At 41.6% G+C, this 17,229-nt stretch overlaps 1 protein-coding gene across 3 annotated transcripts in view; it reads left to right on the top strand.

Moving 5' to 3' along the window:
* Positions 1-17,229, top strand: part of Dnajc1 (DnaJ heat shock protein family (Hsp40) member C1) — a 157,304-nt gene that overhangs the window by 134,117 nt on the left and 5,958 nt on the right. For 2 of the 3 annotated variants that reach the window (NM_001400837.1, XM_039096460.2), the window contains 2 exons: positions 182-301; positions 16,352-16,400. In NM_001400837.1, coding sequence (NP_001387766.1) covers positions 182-301; positions 16,352-16,400 — 169 coding nt within the window. The remainder of the gene's footprint in view (positions 1-181; positions 302-16,351; positions 16,401-17,229) is intronic. The other variant, XM_039096459.2, reaches the window with a different exon arrangement.

The raw sequence follows: 17,229 nt of genomic DNA, 5'->3' as shown, positions 1-17,229 counted from the left end.
TGCCGCTGAGACACTATTCTGTGATTAAAGATGCTGCCCTACCTTTGACTAAGCCTAGATGCATGTTTAGTGACTGGTGGTCACGGCAGGAAGGGGTCTGCCAATCATCTGTTTCACAGGCACGTTGATGTTACAGTAAACATCTTTTCAATCTCTTAAAATCTTGTCTAACGTCTTGCAGGCACCTGAATGGACAGAAGAGGACCTCAGTCAACTGACAAGAAGTATGGTTAAGTTCCCAGGAGGGACCCCAGGTCGATGGGAGAAGATTGCCCATGAATTGGGTCGATCTGTGACGGACGTGAGTTCACTGAGATTTGCATTGTCTGAGGAGTAATGAACAGGAACCAGCCAGCTATGCAGGAGGCAGACTTAGATGGGTCCTTGGTTATCTGTGCAGAAGACCTAGGCATGACCCATTAATGAAATAAGCAAAAAGCAGATGTGAATCCCATTCCCTTCTCCACAGTGAAAGCTGTGTGAAAGAATTGCAGTGTTTGGGGACTGAAGCTACTGAAACCTAATCATAGAAAATAGTATTAGATTTTGTGTTTATATTGACCCTTTAATTGTGGAAAAGACAGTTTTCAAACTGATCAGAACTAAAGAGGTTGTATTTCAACCTTAACAGTCAAGTGCAGATTGCTCGTGTGTTTTGACAGGTGGTTTAGGTTGATGAAATGAGCACTCAAGCCTGCGGTGCAGACAGAGTTTGCCTTCTTTGCAGGCTGCTGCTGACCATTCATTTGGAATGGATGTGTGAATGGGCGTACCTAACACCTAGAAGACAGCGTAGAGACCAGAGTCTTGTTCTATAGCAGGTTAGATGTTTTCACTCAGGGAGGCCACAGTAGAGCACTTGATGTATGCCAGATTGTCTCCCAACATCTAATTAGAAGACAGAAAGAAACTCCTGTCTCAGTTATCAAACTGATATTTGTATAAATCGTGATAAATAACCTTTACTAAATTTCCTTTACATACATCTTATTGGTATAAAACTTCTTAAAAGAGTTACTAATAGCAAAAATTTAAATTTCCTCTTTAATTCGGTTAGCATGCCTTTAGGTCTTTTTTACAATGTGCACACATTTTAATGAGCTCACTAGTAAAACACAGCTTCCAAAATAATGAGGATCTGTTATAATTGCTGGAACTTACTGTTCATAGTAAACATCTATGTTTTTAATTTGGAAGCAAATATATATTTAAAAAGTACTGTCAACATTTTATCTCTTTTCCTCAGTTCCTTTAATGGGACTTGCTTTGAAAATTTTAAATTACATGCAAATGTGCGTATATTTAAGTGTGATCATCTTATACAAATTGTACCTAGGAACATCATTTCTGCGCGTTTGTGGAGTGGCCAGTTATCTTTAGCTCATGAAGAATTGCTTTTCTACTAATTGCACTGCTGAGATACGAATTTCATTTTCTTGTTTTAAGGTATTTTGTAAGGAATGGTATAGTTATATAACCACATTAAGGTAGTAGTCCAAGGCTATTGATATTTTAAACACTGTATTTTCAGTTGCTAAAGTACTGTTTAAACATTCTAAAAATATTGTTTTAAAGAGCCCAAAACTTTTTACTTGACTGTATAAAGAAAAATAATAGGTTAATTTAGTGTCTTCTTAAGAGGTAAAAAAGGAAGGCTGAAAAAGATGGGGTGTTACAAGATCTCACCAGCACAGCCCCACAGGGTACTACCTGTACTGATTTACAAGAGTGGGCTTACTAGTAGCAGAGGCTTCTCTTTGCTTGTGTGTTTTTCTGACAACGTATAACAAGATCAGCACACCTGTGTGCTTTACTACTTCTCCCCAGTCTTCTCCTGGGGAGCCTGGTTTTAGGTCTGCACACTTTTTAATGTGAAGTGCTTCATTGACTCTCGAGTGTGTATGTTTGCACACACTGCATGATAGCTTCTCTTTTCACAAAATTAAAAGTTCCGTGCAACAGTTAATAAACCTAAACTTATGTAGACTCGTGAGATGCCATCATAGGAGGACTGTGTCGTGATCTGCTACCCCGTAGCCTCTCTGCAGCCTCACTGTGCCTTTCAGTAACGTGGCAGAGCAGAGGAAACAACAAGCAGCGGTCTGAAGACTCAGCCAGCTCCTTTAAAGATTATTTGTATTTATTCTTTGACAATTTCATAGACATAAATAATGTGTCTTGGTAATATTTTAGTGTTTCTTTAATCTTCTGTGTGTGGGAGTTTCACCTGCTCATGTATGTCTGTATACCCCCCCCCATTCATCGCTCCTGATCCCCAAGGAGCCCAGCAGAGGAGACAGATCCCTCCCCAGGACTGGAGTTACACACAGTTGTGAGTTACCAAGTGCAGGCTGGGAATTAAATCCCAGGTCTCTGAGGAGTAGCCAGTGCTCTTAATTGCTGAGCCACCTTTGAAAAGCCCCTAGCTAACTTGTTCCAGTAACCCCAAGAATGGCTTGTGTACCCCACTAAGGCAGCTGCAGTGGGTTGAGCTGTACAGTCCCTTTAGTGGGATGTTAAGTGAAAGTTCATCACACTTTAAGAGGTCACCCACACTTCCTTTTGGCTAGCAGTGTTAATTAGATTTGTTGTGGTTAAGTGCTTGGCTGTGGAAGAGGGGCCGGGTGCCTTTGGCGGTCATGATCCCCTTCCCCTGCACAGTGGCCTGATCTCTGGCACCAGCCCCAGGCTGCACAGCTGCTTTTTGACCTTCCTTGCTGGCCAAACGCTAGCTTCAGGCTTGCTTCTTTCCTTCCAGAAACAGTTGACCCTTCATGGGGAAAGGTGAGAGTGCGGCAGTGCAGGAGCCTGAGGCTTTGTTTAGTCTGACAGAGTCCAGTGTGTTATATTCCTCAGCTTAAAGGAGAGTCAGTATACTAATTGTCAAAGTTAGTTAAATTGTTAAAATTACCGTGGGAAAGTGCAAGCAATATTTTAGTATTAAGATTTTTTTTGACATTAAGTATTTTTAACTCAGGTAAACTGCAAGGCCAACTTTATTGAGGCTTTAATATTTTAAATGTTAATTACATGCCTTTTGGCATATAATTTTAGTAACCACAAAGGACACTCCATTTGTAAAATCAACAAAGGAAACAAAAACTGTCTGGCATGTAAAAACCACCTTTAATGTGATTATTAACTGCAGGCTTCTAAGGTCAGGGAGCGTCAGATTTCTTGTTCCTGAAAGGTTGTAAGCTGACCCTGGTGCTCTGTGGACCACTAATCTCTCACATTCTATTTATGGTAACAGTCTGAGAGGAGATTTTCTGCTTGTTTAGAAAAGGCCCAGGTAGACAGCAAAACGAAAGCCAGGTGGCTAGATCTAACTTCTATAATTAGTGCCAAAGTGTAATACAAGAAGTGCCCAAGGTCTGCCCATGAGCAGTGCAGGTAGGGAAATCCCCTTGTCATTAGCTGTCACTGCCCCAGAGGCAGAAGATACACAGTGGGAGGAGGTTTTATAGGTTGTTATTATGATGTCTTCTCAAGAGCGAGAAGCCTTATGGTTGTCGGCAAATTAAAAAATACAGTTTTATGTTATTTTGAAGATATATCATTATTATTTTTAGCTCTGAAAATGATGGGGACTAGCCTTTAGGTTTCTTTACTAAGCTGCCATCCCCTACTTTCTCTGTTCTCTGTGGTCCAGCCTGGTCTCTGCACTCCTGTCTTCCTCCCTTCTGCATCGTACATCCTTCAGCAACACTTCACTTTGGAACACCTGCTTGCTTTATACCATGTCCTTGCTGGATGAGCCTCCAGCTCGTTTGATTATAACTTTCGGGGATTTGAGGATGATGCCATTCACACTTAGGTTAAAACTTTTTCTGTTTGTTGTTGTTTGATATTTTGCTTTTTTTTATTTTAAACATGAGCAACACAGACTTACAGTGATCATTCGGCTTCCAAGGCAGAGATAGGACCACGGGCCAATCACTCAGTCTTTCCCCTGCACTGATGAGAGTTCTGATGAAATAATGCCGAGGTCGCTATTTCCCCTTTAGTAAGGAGCTGTGGGTTTGGAGCTATTGACCGGCAGTTGTCGACCTGGCATGTACAGGGGATTTTCTTCAATTGACATTTTCGGTTGTAATTTGTGACAATTGTTTCAGGAATCAATGTGGAATTTCTTTCTACTGTTTTGAGATTTTCATTACATTTATTTAATTTTGTGTATGCATGAATACCATGACATGTTTGCAGGTCAGAGAACATCTTGTAGGACTTTAGGCTTTTTGTTTGTTTGTTTTGATTCTTTGCTTCCAGGAGGATGAAGATCAAACTGAGGACTTTGCTTAAGCAAGTGTCTTTAATTTAATAGTTGGACTTTACTTAAATTTTTGCAGTTAAATATGAGAATATTTTAAAATATTTGATTGGATATCTTTAGTTTGTTTGAGCCTATTGATGCAGTCTCTTTATAGCAGCCTTCTAATATCCAGATATTCAAGACAGTGCTGAACTTAAGGAAGAAAAAAGGACAACAGTGTCCATGCCTACACATGTCTATACACACACACATGCACACACACATACACACATACATACACACATATACATACACACATATACACACATACACATACATACACATACATACATACATACACACATACACACATATACACACATACACATACATGCACACATATACACATACATACACATACATACATACACACATATACACGTACATACACATATACATACACACATATACACATACATACACACACATACAACATACACATGCACACATGCACACACACACATACAATAGATGGATGGAAAATGGATGGATGGATGGATGGATCAATGGATGAATTGATAGAAGATGTCTTTAGGACAAGATACTATAAAAAATACCAAAATACAAATAAATATCAAAAAAGAGTGGTTGAAAATTATCTCCTAGGAAACAGAATAAAAAGGCAAACTGTTTTAACATATGGAAAAGAAATATAGGAACTCAAACCTAGAAATCTAGGTCTGATTGAGTCCCAGTTAAAGAAAAAAAAAACAAAAACAAAACATAGGCAAGATTCTTGTTCAGTAAGTGATACGGAAAAGCTTTCTAGAATGCAGGAGCACCTGGGGCCACTCAGTAAGTTCTCCAAAGCCAAATGCATGTATGGAGGAAGTTATGGAGAAACTTTGGGGCACTGAGACCAAGCTACAAGACTCTGGGAGGCAAGGAAACAGTTCCTTTACAGTTCTAAGAAGATGTGTTCTGAATCTAGAACAGTTTATGTGTGAGAGGAAGTACCTGAGGTTATCCTCCAGCAAAAAGAGGATGAGTCAAAGAAGAAAACATGAGCCCAAGCAGTAATAGATCAAGTCCAGGGACAGCAGCCACATCAGTGTATAGCTGACAAGAGTAGGGTGTACAAGTTGGAGCGGGAGATTGAGGACTTGCTGTCAGGGATCAGAACCCTAGGGAAGGAGTTTTTAGAATAGATAGTCTGTATAACTTACAGCTTGAGCATGTATATTCTCTCTCTCTCTCTCTCTCTCTCTCTCTCTCTCTTTCTCTCTGTGTGTGTGTGTGTGTGTGTGTGTGTGTGATATGTGATGTGTGCATTCATGTACCAAAAAAAAAAAGCAACTAGAAATTCTACAAAGTACAGAAACCCATTACTACTGCCACCACCTGCCAAAACTGGGCAATTTGGGCAGACTGAGAGTGGAATATTCTACTCTTAGGGTTGCAATATTCTAACATCTTACATCATGACATATTGTATTTAGGCATAAACACATACATATTCCCTCACCTAGTATTCTCAGGGGATGCAAAGAATACTTAGAAAAATAGACTATTCTGCCAATGGTACTTAACAACCATGGTAACTACATGACAACAATGAAATACCTTATATCTTACGTCATGAAAAAAAACAAAGTGGGTTAAATACATAAAACTAAAGCATTCTATACACCATACCTGTTAGTTACAGTGTGAACGGAGTGTATTATGGAAAACAGTCTCGAGGTCTCTCCAGAAATTACAAATCCAGCAGTTCTTCTGTATGTGCATATTCAGAAGAAACAAAGCCAAGATGGGAAAAATTCATCTGTACTTGTGTGTCCATCAGAGCAGCATAGCCAAGACAATGAGATAACCCAAAGGGTAGACAGAGAAAATGTGGTCTATGCAAACAAAGAAGGACATGCTGCTCTTTGTGACCATGTAGACAAGCCTAGAGATGTTGTGCTAGTCAGGTTTAGTTGAACACCTTTATCTGAGTGCACACTATGGTGCACAGGAGAGAGACTCTCAAAATATAGAAAGGTTTTAGAGATCTGGTATATAGTATTTTGCCTACAGCTAATGATCCTGTAACATTTTCTTAAGATTCTGGTCTATCTATGTGCCACATTTTTGCTCTCCATTCACCAGTTGCTGGCCCGCTCGTCTGATGCTGTTTCCTAGTTACTGTCAGTAGAGCAGTAGTGAGCGTGAATGTGTACGTCTCGTGAGGTAACTTTAGCTTCAGGTTTGGTAAGCCTCCACACTGACTGCCGTAGGGGTGGCACCAAAGATGAAAACTTCCTTTTTCTGCTTCCTCTCCAGCCTATATTTTCCTTTACTTTTTTGATGATTCTTTTAGCCATTCTGACTGGGGTAAGATATTTCCCTGATGGCAGAGGATGCTGAGTGCATCTAAGTTTCTGCCATTTGTATTTGAGAGCTGACTTTTAGTCCATTGGTAACTAAGTAGTTTGTTCTTCGTTTCATTCTCTGTATAGTCTAAATACTAGTCCTCTGTCTCGTGTGTGTGTGTGTGTGTGTGTGTGTGTGTGTGTGTTTAGCAAAGATTTTCTCCCATTCTGTGGGCTGTTTCTTCACTTGATTGGCAGTTTCCTTTGCTGTACAGAAGCAGGTCTGCCTTTTATTGGAGAATATAGATCATTAATATTCAGTTACTATTGAAAGATATGTATTCCTGAAATGTTGATAATTTTGTAATGTTTTCTTAAACCTCTCTGTATTAAGTGTCCTTGTATTGTTTACTTTTCTTCTGTTCCCCCATGTATATTCAAATAGTCTTTGTAAAGCTGGCCTAGAGGCCACATAGTCCTATATTATTTTTCTGTAACTCATTTCCTTAGGTGAAAAGTGGTGTGGGGAGGAAAAGAAAAAGAAAAAGATTTGTTTAATGTGGCCACACTAGGAAGAGAAACAAAGAGAGCCATCTCCACGATCTTGATGTGAGATCAAAGTTTAAATAAATGGCCAAAGATATGTATATCTGAACAGCAATGGCTGGAGCGAGGCTCTGCTCACTGGTCTGTTTTTGTTCTAGAAATTTATTATTTTCAATGATGGTAAATAATTTTGCTGGGTATAATAGTCCAAGTTGGTATTGCAGTCTTTTAGAACTCAGTAAGCAGCCATTGCTCTGACTGGCCTGCCCGCATCTGTGACTTGGGTCTTTTCTCCTGCAGCACTTAGTAGTTTCTTTACTCTGTTTGTCTAGTGTCTTCTCTGTAATGTGATGTGTGTATGTGATGGTATTTTTTTTGGGGGGGGGCTCTGTTATTTGTGTTTTAATATGCCTCTTTTATTAAACTACATGTCATCCCCGCCCCCCTAGATTTTGGAATTATCTTCTATTTTTATTGAAAATTATTTTTTGTAACTTTGTCATAGAATTCTTTTCCCTTTTCTGTGTGCTTAATTTGTATATTTGGTCTTTTCCTGGTGTACTAAAGTGTTCCCATATGCCATTCTTTTTTAATTTATCATTTACAGTGAGGACTGATCAGTTCCTATGCCGTTGGTAAAGTTCTGATAGTGCTTCCTATGTGACACATTTCTGCTACTAGTAAATCTTTCCATGGAGCTTCGTGAGTTTTCATTTCTAGGGTCACATCGTTTTCTTTCTCTTCAATATTTCTGTCTCTATTGATTCTTTTTTCATGTCCTGGATTGACTTGCTTATTTCACTCAGCCCTTTGGTTGTGTTTTCTTGGAATGCATCTGTGTCTTCTGTCCTACCTACTATCTCCAGCTCTATTTCTTCTTCCTCCTCCTCCTCTTCTGCACGGTTGTCACGGTAACAGTGTCCAGTCATCATGACGGGGACGGCATGGGGGAGGGGCTTGAGCATCCACAATCCGGAGACATGGAAATGAGTGTCTCTTTTCATCTGTTTCTTGATTTGGTCCCAACCCAGAGAATGGTACTGCCCACATTTAGGGTGTGTCTTTCCACTTCAATTAAGCCTAATCTAGATAAACAGTCTTCCACAGACATTCTCAGAGTGTTTCTCTTCAGTGACTCTAGATTCTGTCAAAAGGATAGTCACCATGAATGACCTTGAACTCCTGACTGTCCTGCTTCCACCTCCCAAATATGAGATTGCAGGGGTTATAGACATGTGCCTGGATTTTAATCATTTAAATCAATAAACCAAGCTATCTCTCTTATAAGTACAGCCTTAATATGAAATCTCTGGAACTAGTCCTTGAGGGACTAGAACCATCCGTATATATATGTACTACCATGATTCTAACTACAGTGGTGCCCTAAGCAAACCGTCTTTGGTAATTATTGAATAGAGTGAAAAGGTGTTTCTCTTCTAATGTCACAGGCTGTGACAGATGTTTGAATTAGAAGGAAACTATTACTGCAGTCCGTTGGCTCTGCAGATGGTGAAGTGGAAAAGAGCATAACCTAACAGGACTGACCAAGTGTGCTCAGTCAGTCAGCAGGGTCTTATGGGAGGGAATGAGGATTAAAGAAAGAAAAGACAACTGGACAGCACTATAACAGGACTCCAGCCAGTGCTGAAGCTGAAGAGAGTTTATTTTTATCAGTCTGCTTTTGTATCATTCTAGGTACATAAGAAGAATATGGTCAGTCCTCAGACATAAACAGAGCAGTCAAGGGTCTTAACAAGACCCATCAAGATACAAAGAACACAGTCCTCTGCTGTGTTCTTCTTGAGCCTACTTCCTTGTCCTAGCCCAGTGTCAAATTCCTGGACGGCTGCACCCTGAGCTCTTCACACCTGGTGCTCCTCTGAGCTGCACTTTTGTGATACCAATTCCACAGGGTGGTTAGGAGATGACGTGAGATACCAGGATGGAAATGCTGTGCTGTGGAAACATTACCTCTTTGCTATAGACTATTCCAGAAAAAGGATTTGTTGAAGGCCATAGAGCTAGTCAATGGAGGTCTGGGTTAAGAATGTGGCCCGGTGGCTCATTCTTAGCTGCCCTTTAGACCCTCACCTACTGTAGCTGTTCTGTTAATCACCCTCAATCAAACTCTCCTGATCTTCTGGAGCCAGACAGAAGTGTACTGTCCTAGCAACAGGCCTCTAAGTGCAGGGGGTTCCTAAGAAGGGCCACTGTTTCAGGGTCCTGCACTCTCAGACTGAGTTCCACTCTCAGACTGCACATGCTTGATGCAGGAGGATAGCTGTAAAGATAGCTTAACATGCTTTTGAAAACACTGGGGGGAATCTATGAAATCCAAGCTGGCCTCAAAGTCACAGTCCTTCTGTCCCTGTTTCACAGGCCATTCTGGTGAGCCCAACTGAAATTTTTCTGTATAATTCTCCCACATCAGACCCTTTGTGTTGGTTCTCTAGTCCTCTACATGTTCTGTTGCTAACAAACTGGATTTGCAATTTGTATCCATCAAAACTTGGTGTCTTAGTAAAAACATAGCATCTGCCTTACAGGTTGTATCCAGTTTACTAGTTAAGTCATGGGTGCTTTGATGATGGCTGTCACTCTTACTTCCAGCTCTCAGTAGGGACTTAATGTAGCTCCTTCAGTTATTTGCCTAAGGACTTACTGACCTTGAGCAGACGTAGAAACCAGTATGGTTTAAGTCACCAACTTTTCCTAATGTTTGGGAAGCTACTAATCAGAGAGGAATAGGGTTGAAGACATACTGGTTTATTTCAGTCTGAACTGGTGTGCTAATAGTGTCTACAACGTTATGCCAGTGTTTGTCACAGAAGTATCCTGCCTGCCTGCCTGCAGATGACTGTCAAGACTATTTACAGAGATGGGGTCAGCTAGCTGAACCAAGCCTCCCCCCCCCCCCCCTTAAAGGATAAGATGAGCACAGTTAAAGACATTTGGAGACGTACGTAGCAGGAATGTTCACACTACTTCCTACCAGTTGAAAACAGTTTCCACGCGGTTTGTTTAATGTTCGGGTAACAGAATAGACCTAGAATTTGAAAGCTGCAATAATTCTTAATTGTAAATGTGGGAAATCCAAATAGAAAACTACTAGAGGAAATAGTATATACCTCTTAGGTGTATTTGTACATAGGTAAATATGCCTCTTAGCGGCATGACTTTTTATGTATCCTTGTTTGCTCTCTGTGTGGAGAAGGACAGTGGGTTACACCTGCTGTGTACCATGTGTGGAGACAGGAAACCAATCATAAGCATACCTTGTTATGATGTGTCGAGACACATCTGCAATGGCACATGTGAGAGAATGGCAACCATACACCGTAGAAAACCTCCAACCAGCTCAAGAGCAAGTCAGTGCGCCCATCCCTCTGAAGCAAGTCATAAGGTGTCGGGGGAAGTGCATTTGGTGATGACTTCCCTTCCTAGAGTGGTGGGCTATGTTACTCAGCAGCACCCTGGACATTAAATGTTACTTATTTTTTTAAAGATTTATTTACTTATTATATGTGAGTACACTGTCGCTGTCCTCAGACACACCAGAAGTGGGCATCAGATCCCATTACAGATGGTTGTGAGCCACCATGTGGTTGCTTGGAATTGAACTCAGGACCTCTGGAAGAGCAGTCAGTGCTCTTAACCACTGAGCTATCTCTCCAGCCCAGCTATTATTTATTTGATAAGTTCTTTATAACACTAGACTCAAGTTTGGCTTTAGATGCCAAACTTGCCCCATCCCCTCCCCCCACACACACACATATTTTGCCTTTATCAACCATATAAATGCTTCCCCTGAGACATTAGAAGTTAACAAAAGAACTGTTACCTGCAGCCATCATTTTTATAAAACATACATTGTTTTATTGTTTGTGCGTGGGTGCTTTGCCTGTGTCTATGTTTGTATACCACATGTGCCTGGTGCCAGAAGGAAGCATTGGATACCTAGGACTGGAGTGAGCTACCATGTGGTGCTGGTACTTGAACCTGTATCCTCTGAAGAGTAACCAGTGAGTGCTCTTAATAGCTGAGCCATCTCTCTAACCCCTAAAAATCATCTTATGGCATCAAAATCATGCATACTTGGCAAAGAGACTAAAATAACAGATTGTGGGGTATGTGGAGTTGAAACATTGTATCCTGCTTGTAGCTAATGAACCTCATAGATATAAGTTGCCTTTCAAGTGAGAAAAATATGGACCTCTAAATGATAGTGCTGCCCATCCATTTTAGAGTTGGACACTAAATATCTGAAGGATTATGATTACATGGAGAGAAGCCAACTTGTGGTATACACTGTATTCAGGATTGTCTGTGAGTTCCAGGAGTCTCTGACGTCATGTTCTCAAACTAATTCAGTGACCTGTGAATTAGAAAGTTGGTTTTGGCTGTGGACGGCAGACTATCAGTACCAAGAGAGTGGATCTCTAAGGTGCTTCATCTCCACATGCACGTGAGAGTTAGGGTTTAGAGATTAAGAGTCTGTTTGGTTAGAGAAAACATGGTGGAGGAAGTCATGGTGGCACACAACTTTAATCCCAGCCATATCTTAGGGAGACCCTATCTAGAAAAGAAAGGAAGAATGGGAGGCAGGGAAGGAGGGAGGGAGGGAGGTAAGGAAGGGAAGAAGGAAGGAAGGAAGGCAGGCAGGCAGGCAGGCAGGCAGTTAGGCAATGATTGTGCATGGTAATCCCAGCACTCAGGAGGCAGAGGCAGGTAGATCTCTGAGTTTGAGGCCCACCTGGTCTACCCGGGAAGTTCCAGGAAAGCCAGGGCTTCATAGAGAAACATTGTCTGGAAACAACTAAAACAGAAAAGGAGGAGCGGGAAAGTACCCTAACATACTTAATATACTGGTCTCTCATGTCAAAGGAAAGGTCCCAATGAAAAGACTCAATAAAAGGATATATCATGATTTTGAGGTACCTCAGGTTTTGAGATTCTGAGGCCAAATATATTTATGACTTTGTCTGTTGACCTAAGTATGTATGTGTGTGTGTATGTGTATGTATGCATTATGTATTATGTATGTATGCTGTTGTATATGCCTCATCCCAACACCCCAAGAGAAAGGCAGGAAGACTGAGCTTGAAGCCAGCTTGGAACAAACTAAAAAAAAGTTTCGATTTTTAAATAATGTTGAGCGTACATGTGCTCACGCACAAGTGTGGAGATCAAAGGACAGCCCTCAGGAGTTGGCTTTCTTTTCATCTTGGCTGCAAGGCTTGCTTTGCAAGCGTGTTTATCTAGAGAGCAATATCTCTCATCTCCCAAGTTTGAATTCTCCTACCACCACCACCCCATCCTCCAGTTCTTTTTGTAATCTCAGGTGTATTTACCTTTTCCAGCAGAATGTTACTGGTCCCTATATTTCTCTTCATGAACTTTTGTGAGTTACAAGACTTGAGGAAGCCCAAGGGTTTTTCTTGATACTTTACTTTGGAAAGCAAACCACATGGGACTTCCCACCAAGCTTTTTTGGCCTGTACTTTGAGCTCTAGAACTGACCCGGGAAATGGAAAGTCTTAAAGGGGGCTCTAGGTGAGACTCAGGCCGCCTCCGTTTCTAACGTGGAAATCTAATACTTCAGTGACAAATGGTTTCATCTACTAAGGAGTTCAGCCAAGTTGGAGTTCTAAGTGAAAATATAAGTATGCCAGTGTAGATGTATGAATTATATTTATATAAAGTAACTGATAAATCCAAGCCTAAATCAGAAAGAAAAAAGGTTTGGAGGCTCTCCCTGGAGTCCTTGCCGTGCTTCATTTGTTGTTTATGTAAATATATATTCTGCATCTTCATGCATCTTCGTGAGTCTGTTGGTCAGGGTTAAAGTGAAATAAAGTTTACTAGTGGAAAGGAAGCCATTGTATGATTTTTTTAAAGGCCAATTTAGGAAGATAAATATTAATAATATTAATTATAAACATTAATGTACTAATGAAAGAATACCTAAGTGCATGAAGCAAAAACATATACAAGTGAAGAAAAAACAAAAGTTAATGGTAATGACTTGAAGTTTCAGTACTTATGCCTGCTAATAACAAGGCAGATAGGGAGACCCAAGTAATGCAGTCAGCCCAGTGTATCTGTAATAACCTCTCCAACAGCCAAGTGCGCATCCTCCCTGAGCGCACAGAGCATCTCTAAGTGTGTCGGCAGGCCCCACAGAGTAAAGGTCAGATCAGCAACACACACAGTGGGGAAATTAAGTAAATTTGTGGGAATGCCCCCTTCTCCAGGAGGTAGTGGGCCAAAAAAGAAAACAACTGGAACCAGAAATTTCTTGGAAATGAGTAAGAAAATACAGCTTACCAGAATTCAAACAGTACAATCGATGTGGTTTATCATAGAGGAGAAACTCAGCCATCGGCAAGTGTGTGCTCAGAACAAGAGGCTCAGGGTCACCAAGGTACTGGGGAAATCTGGCTGGTGGCTCAGCTTGGAATCTTAACAGTCAAGCACACTGAGGAAGGAGAGTTACCATGAGTTCAAAGGTAGCCTAGCTAGCTAGAAAATGAACTATACCTATGTCATACGGGGGAGTGGGGGGAGTTTCAAATCAAAAGACTAAAAAAAAGGGGGGGGGGGAAATAATGTGTTAGCAATGGCATTGAAACCAAAAGTTAATTCTATAAAATAGGATTAATTGAGGGGATAAGGGTGAGAGGATTTAAATTGCTGACCTTACAGAAATAATAAAAAAAGAAAAAAGGAATTCTACTGTGAGTAAATGTATGCCAAGAAATAAAATACCTCTTCTTCAAATACATATGGATGAAACTGACTGTCTAGTAATTGAAACTACAGATGCATAGAACCATGCATGCAAAGAACTATGGTATGAATGTGAGAGTGGCCTGGGTGCACTAGGGAGACCTGTCCAGAACGCAGAGAAGTTATTCTAAGAGGGATGGTGTTGGTTTTCTGTGAAGTTTGTTTAGTCTGTGGACCTAGCGGATCCAAACAGAATGAGATTTAGTGGTCATGAAAGAACACTTGACCTGTCTGTCCATAAGATGAGATTTTGTTTCCAAATGTGGTATGTTATCCCGATTGAGAGCTCAGATCCCTTCTTGACTGGGCTTCCCACTTCACACATCATGTATTCTCTTCTGACGTCACATTTATAAGAGTTACACACCTAAATGTGGCTGTCATTATATTTAGGTACATACATTGATGTGCATGTGTGCCTTGCTCAGAATACTGTTTGGTACACAGCTTATTTCCCTTTTCACATCTGAATTTCTATAAAATGGGCAAGGCCAGGAGCACAGGTTACTAATTACTGTCATTGTTATATATAGTTAGCATATGCTAATGACAGACAGCCTCGAGGTGAAGAGACAGGAAGAGACTCCCTGGAAAGGTAGGGAAGAGCAGTAGACTGGCAGGTGCAGAGCTCCCGTCAGGACAGAAAATGGAGAAGCAAAATCAGAGGGGGAACAGCCATTCTGGGGAAACCACATGCAGTGAAGACAGCGTGGCCACAAGAAGTTTCTGTGCTAGGGTTATGGGATGTATGCAGTGGGGAGGAAAAGCTGAAGAGGTGAAGGAAACTTGGAAAACCAAGGCAAGGTCACTGTTTTGGGGTTAAAGGAAAAGACATATATGTAATCAGATTTTGCGTAGGAAATTTTTACTTAGAGACACGTGGAAGCTAAGCAGTGGTGGCACTCGCCTTTAATTCCAGTACTCAAGAGGCACAGGCAGGTGAAATCTCTTGAGTTTGAGGGCAACCAGGGCCATACAGAGCAACTTGGTCTCAAAACAAAGAGAAAAAAAAAAAAGCAAACACTCAACAGTTAAAGGAACTTGTGTTGGATGACAACTTCAGCTTGTTTTACTGACTATGAGGCAGCATCTGTGAAATTAGTGTTTCTAGCCAGCCTTAGATGTGTTCTCTCACTGCCTTCTGCCTGATCTACTGCACTTTAAATACTCCCATGCCTCATGCTAAAAGCTTATTTCCAGCCCAGCATGTTGGGGCCGAGGGATGTCAGCCAACTCGTTGCTCTTACAGAAGACCCTGGTTCAAGGACCTGGTGCCTCAGCCACCGTAAATTCATTTTCAGGGTGTGACACCCTTGGTTCCCGTTCCTCTCAGGCACTGCATGCATGTGGTACACATGGAGGAAAATGCCACGCACATAAATGATCTTAAAGCTGAACAGCCTGAAGGGGTGTGTTTTAATATTACAGAGCTCACTTTTACCTAGTAAATGCCACTCAAGTATTATTTCTTTGTGTTCACACTCAAAGAGAAATGTATTGTTTCTTGGGTCCATAAGCCTTCACCTCCAAAACATGTTCCTGTGGTGAACTCTTGTGTGATCTTGGGTTCCTTTCACACGTGTGGAGAATGTTGTGACATGATTAGCATGACTGTTGTGCCCTTGCACTCACTATGCTCACTGGTATAATGTCTTCCAGGGAAGACACATTCAGTTTCTAGAAATCCTTACTGAAAATAGTGATCCATTTACACAGCTCTTTTAAAACTATTTTTAAAAGCAATCTAGTATGATTAATTGCCACTGAAATTAGTGAAATGATTCGGGTTCTGATTCTACCGTTGCTGGGCTCTCTTGGGCCTTGCCTTGCATAACAGGAAGCCTGGCCTGAGCTGGAGTTCACTGAGGCTGGGGGGTTAAGAAAGGAGACACATACTGGAAAGCAAGGCTCCTGAGCGCTGTGCCTGCTCTGATGGAGCTCACCAATCATGACCGCAGCCCGACATCGGGGAATCCCAGCACATGTATTACACACAGCACAAGTAAGTGGGGGTGAGGGGCTTAGATGAGGGGCTCAGGAAGAGTCTCTGTCTGGAGGAAGAATGTGCAGATGACAGTTTGGCACACTCTGGTCACTTGTTTGCACTTGTACACACTGTCAACATTTGCACTCAGGAAGAAAGAAAGCTGAAAGCTTTGCCATTCCCAAGGGTCTGGGAGGTTGGTCCCTGACATTCTCTTGCCCTGTCAACAACCCACACTCACTGAGGACTTCTTCCACTCTGCATTTACTCAAGGCTTCCTCAGCCCCTCACAGAGGAATGAGGGCCTTCTGTGCTGATGGCTTCCATGACCCCTGTTCCTTCATATGGGTCTTATACGGAAAACAATCAGTTTACCTGCAGGGCATGTGGAAAGTAAGATGTCTTGCTCTTTGTGTTTTTAAATAGGTGACAACCAAAGCCAAGGAACTGAAGGATTCAGTCACCAGCTCCCCCGGTGAGTTGCCACTTTAATCCAAGCAAATGAAAATCAATCACTTGCTCCCCAAGTGAGTGTCTACTTTATCACTACTCTGACAAGGTTTCTTCAAGATTAATCCCTTTTTGTCATAACTTTTTTAAGTGCTGGGGATGGTAGCTTTCCCAGAAACCTCTACTGATCCAGACTGAATGAGTCTGGTCCCCCAAAGTTGAGTAAGTTTAAAGATGTGCAGTGGTAGCACACCTAGGGATCCCAGGATCTTCAGACGAGTTCAGTATGGTATTCTAAAGCTTCCTTCCACCAGTGAAGTGACTTATGTGGGCAGAGAGACAGAGAGTAATAGGAGTCTACCACAAGGATGCCTGATTCCAGAACTTTCTGTAGAAATGTGTTGTTGGAAAGGTTGTGGCGAAAACAGGCAAGCACCTGCTGTGGATTTCCGCAGTGGCCCCCTGTGGAGCTGAGAGAGGCTATAGGCAAGGCCAATCAAGTTTCATCCCCTTCCCACTGCCCCAGGACAAGGGATCTCTGTGTAGCCCTGGCTGTCCTGGATCTCACACTGTAGACCAGGCTGGGATCTGCCTGCATCTGCTGCTCCCAAGTGCTGGGGTTAATGGCGTGGCCACCCACCACTGTATAGTTCAGCTTTACTTTCAAAGGAATTATGAAACCGTGTGCTCCAAAGAGAAGTATCCGAAGTAGTTCTGTAATCTACGTGGGAGAGACCAGCCTCAGTTACTGAAATTGAAGGCCGATAAGGGTTAGATGAGACCTTATGTTTGGAAGAAAAAAGTCCACAAGAAGACAGCAGAAAGAACAATTAACATCTTCAGATTTCCATTGT

This window comes from Rattus norvegicus, chromosome 17, assembly GCF_036323735.1.
Source record: "Rattus norvegicus strain BN/NHsdMcwi chromosome 17, GRCr8, whole genome shotgun sequence".
In the NCBI taxonomy this organism is placed as follows: domain Eukaryota; kingdom Metazoa; phylum Chordata; class Mammalia; order Rodentia; family Muridae; genus Rattus; species Rattus norvegicus.
This window is presented reverse-complemented; position numbering and strand designations above follow the sequence as displayed.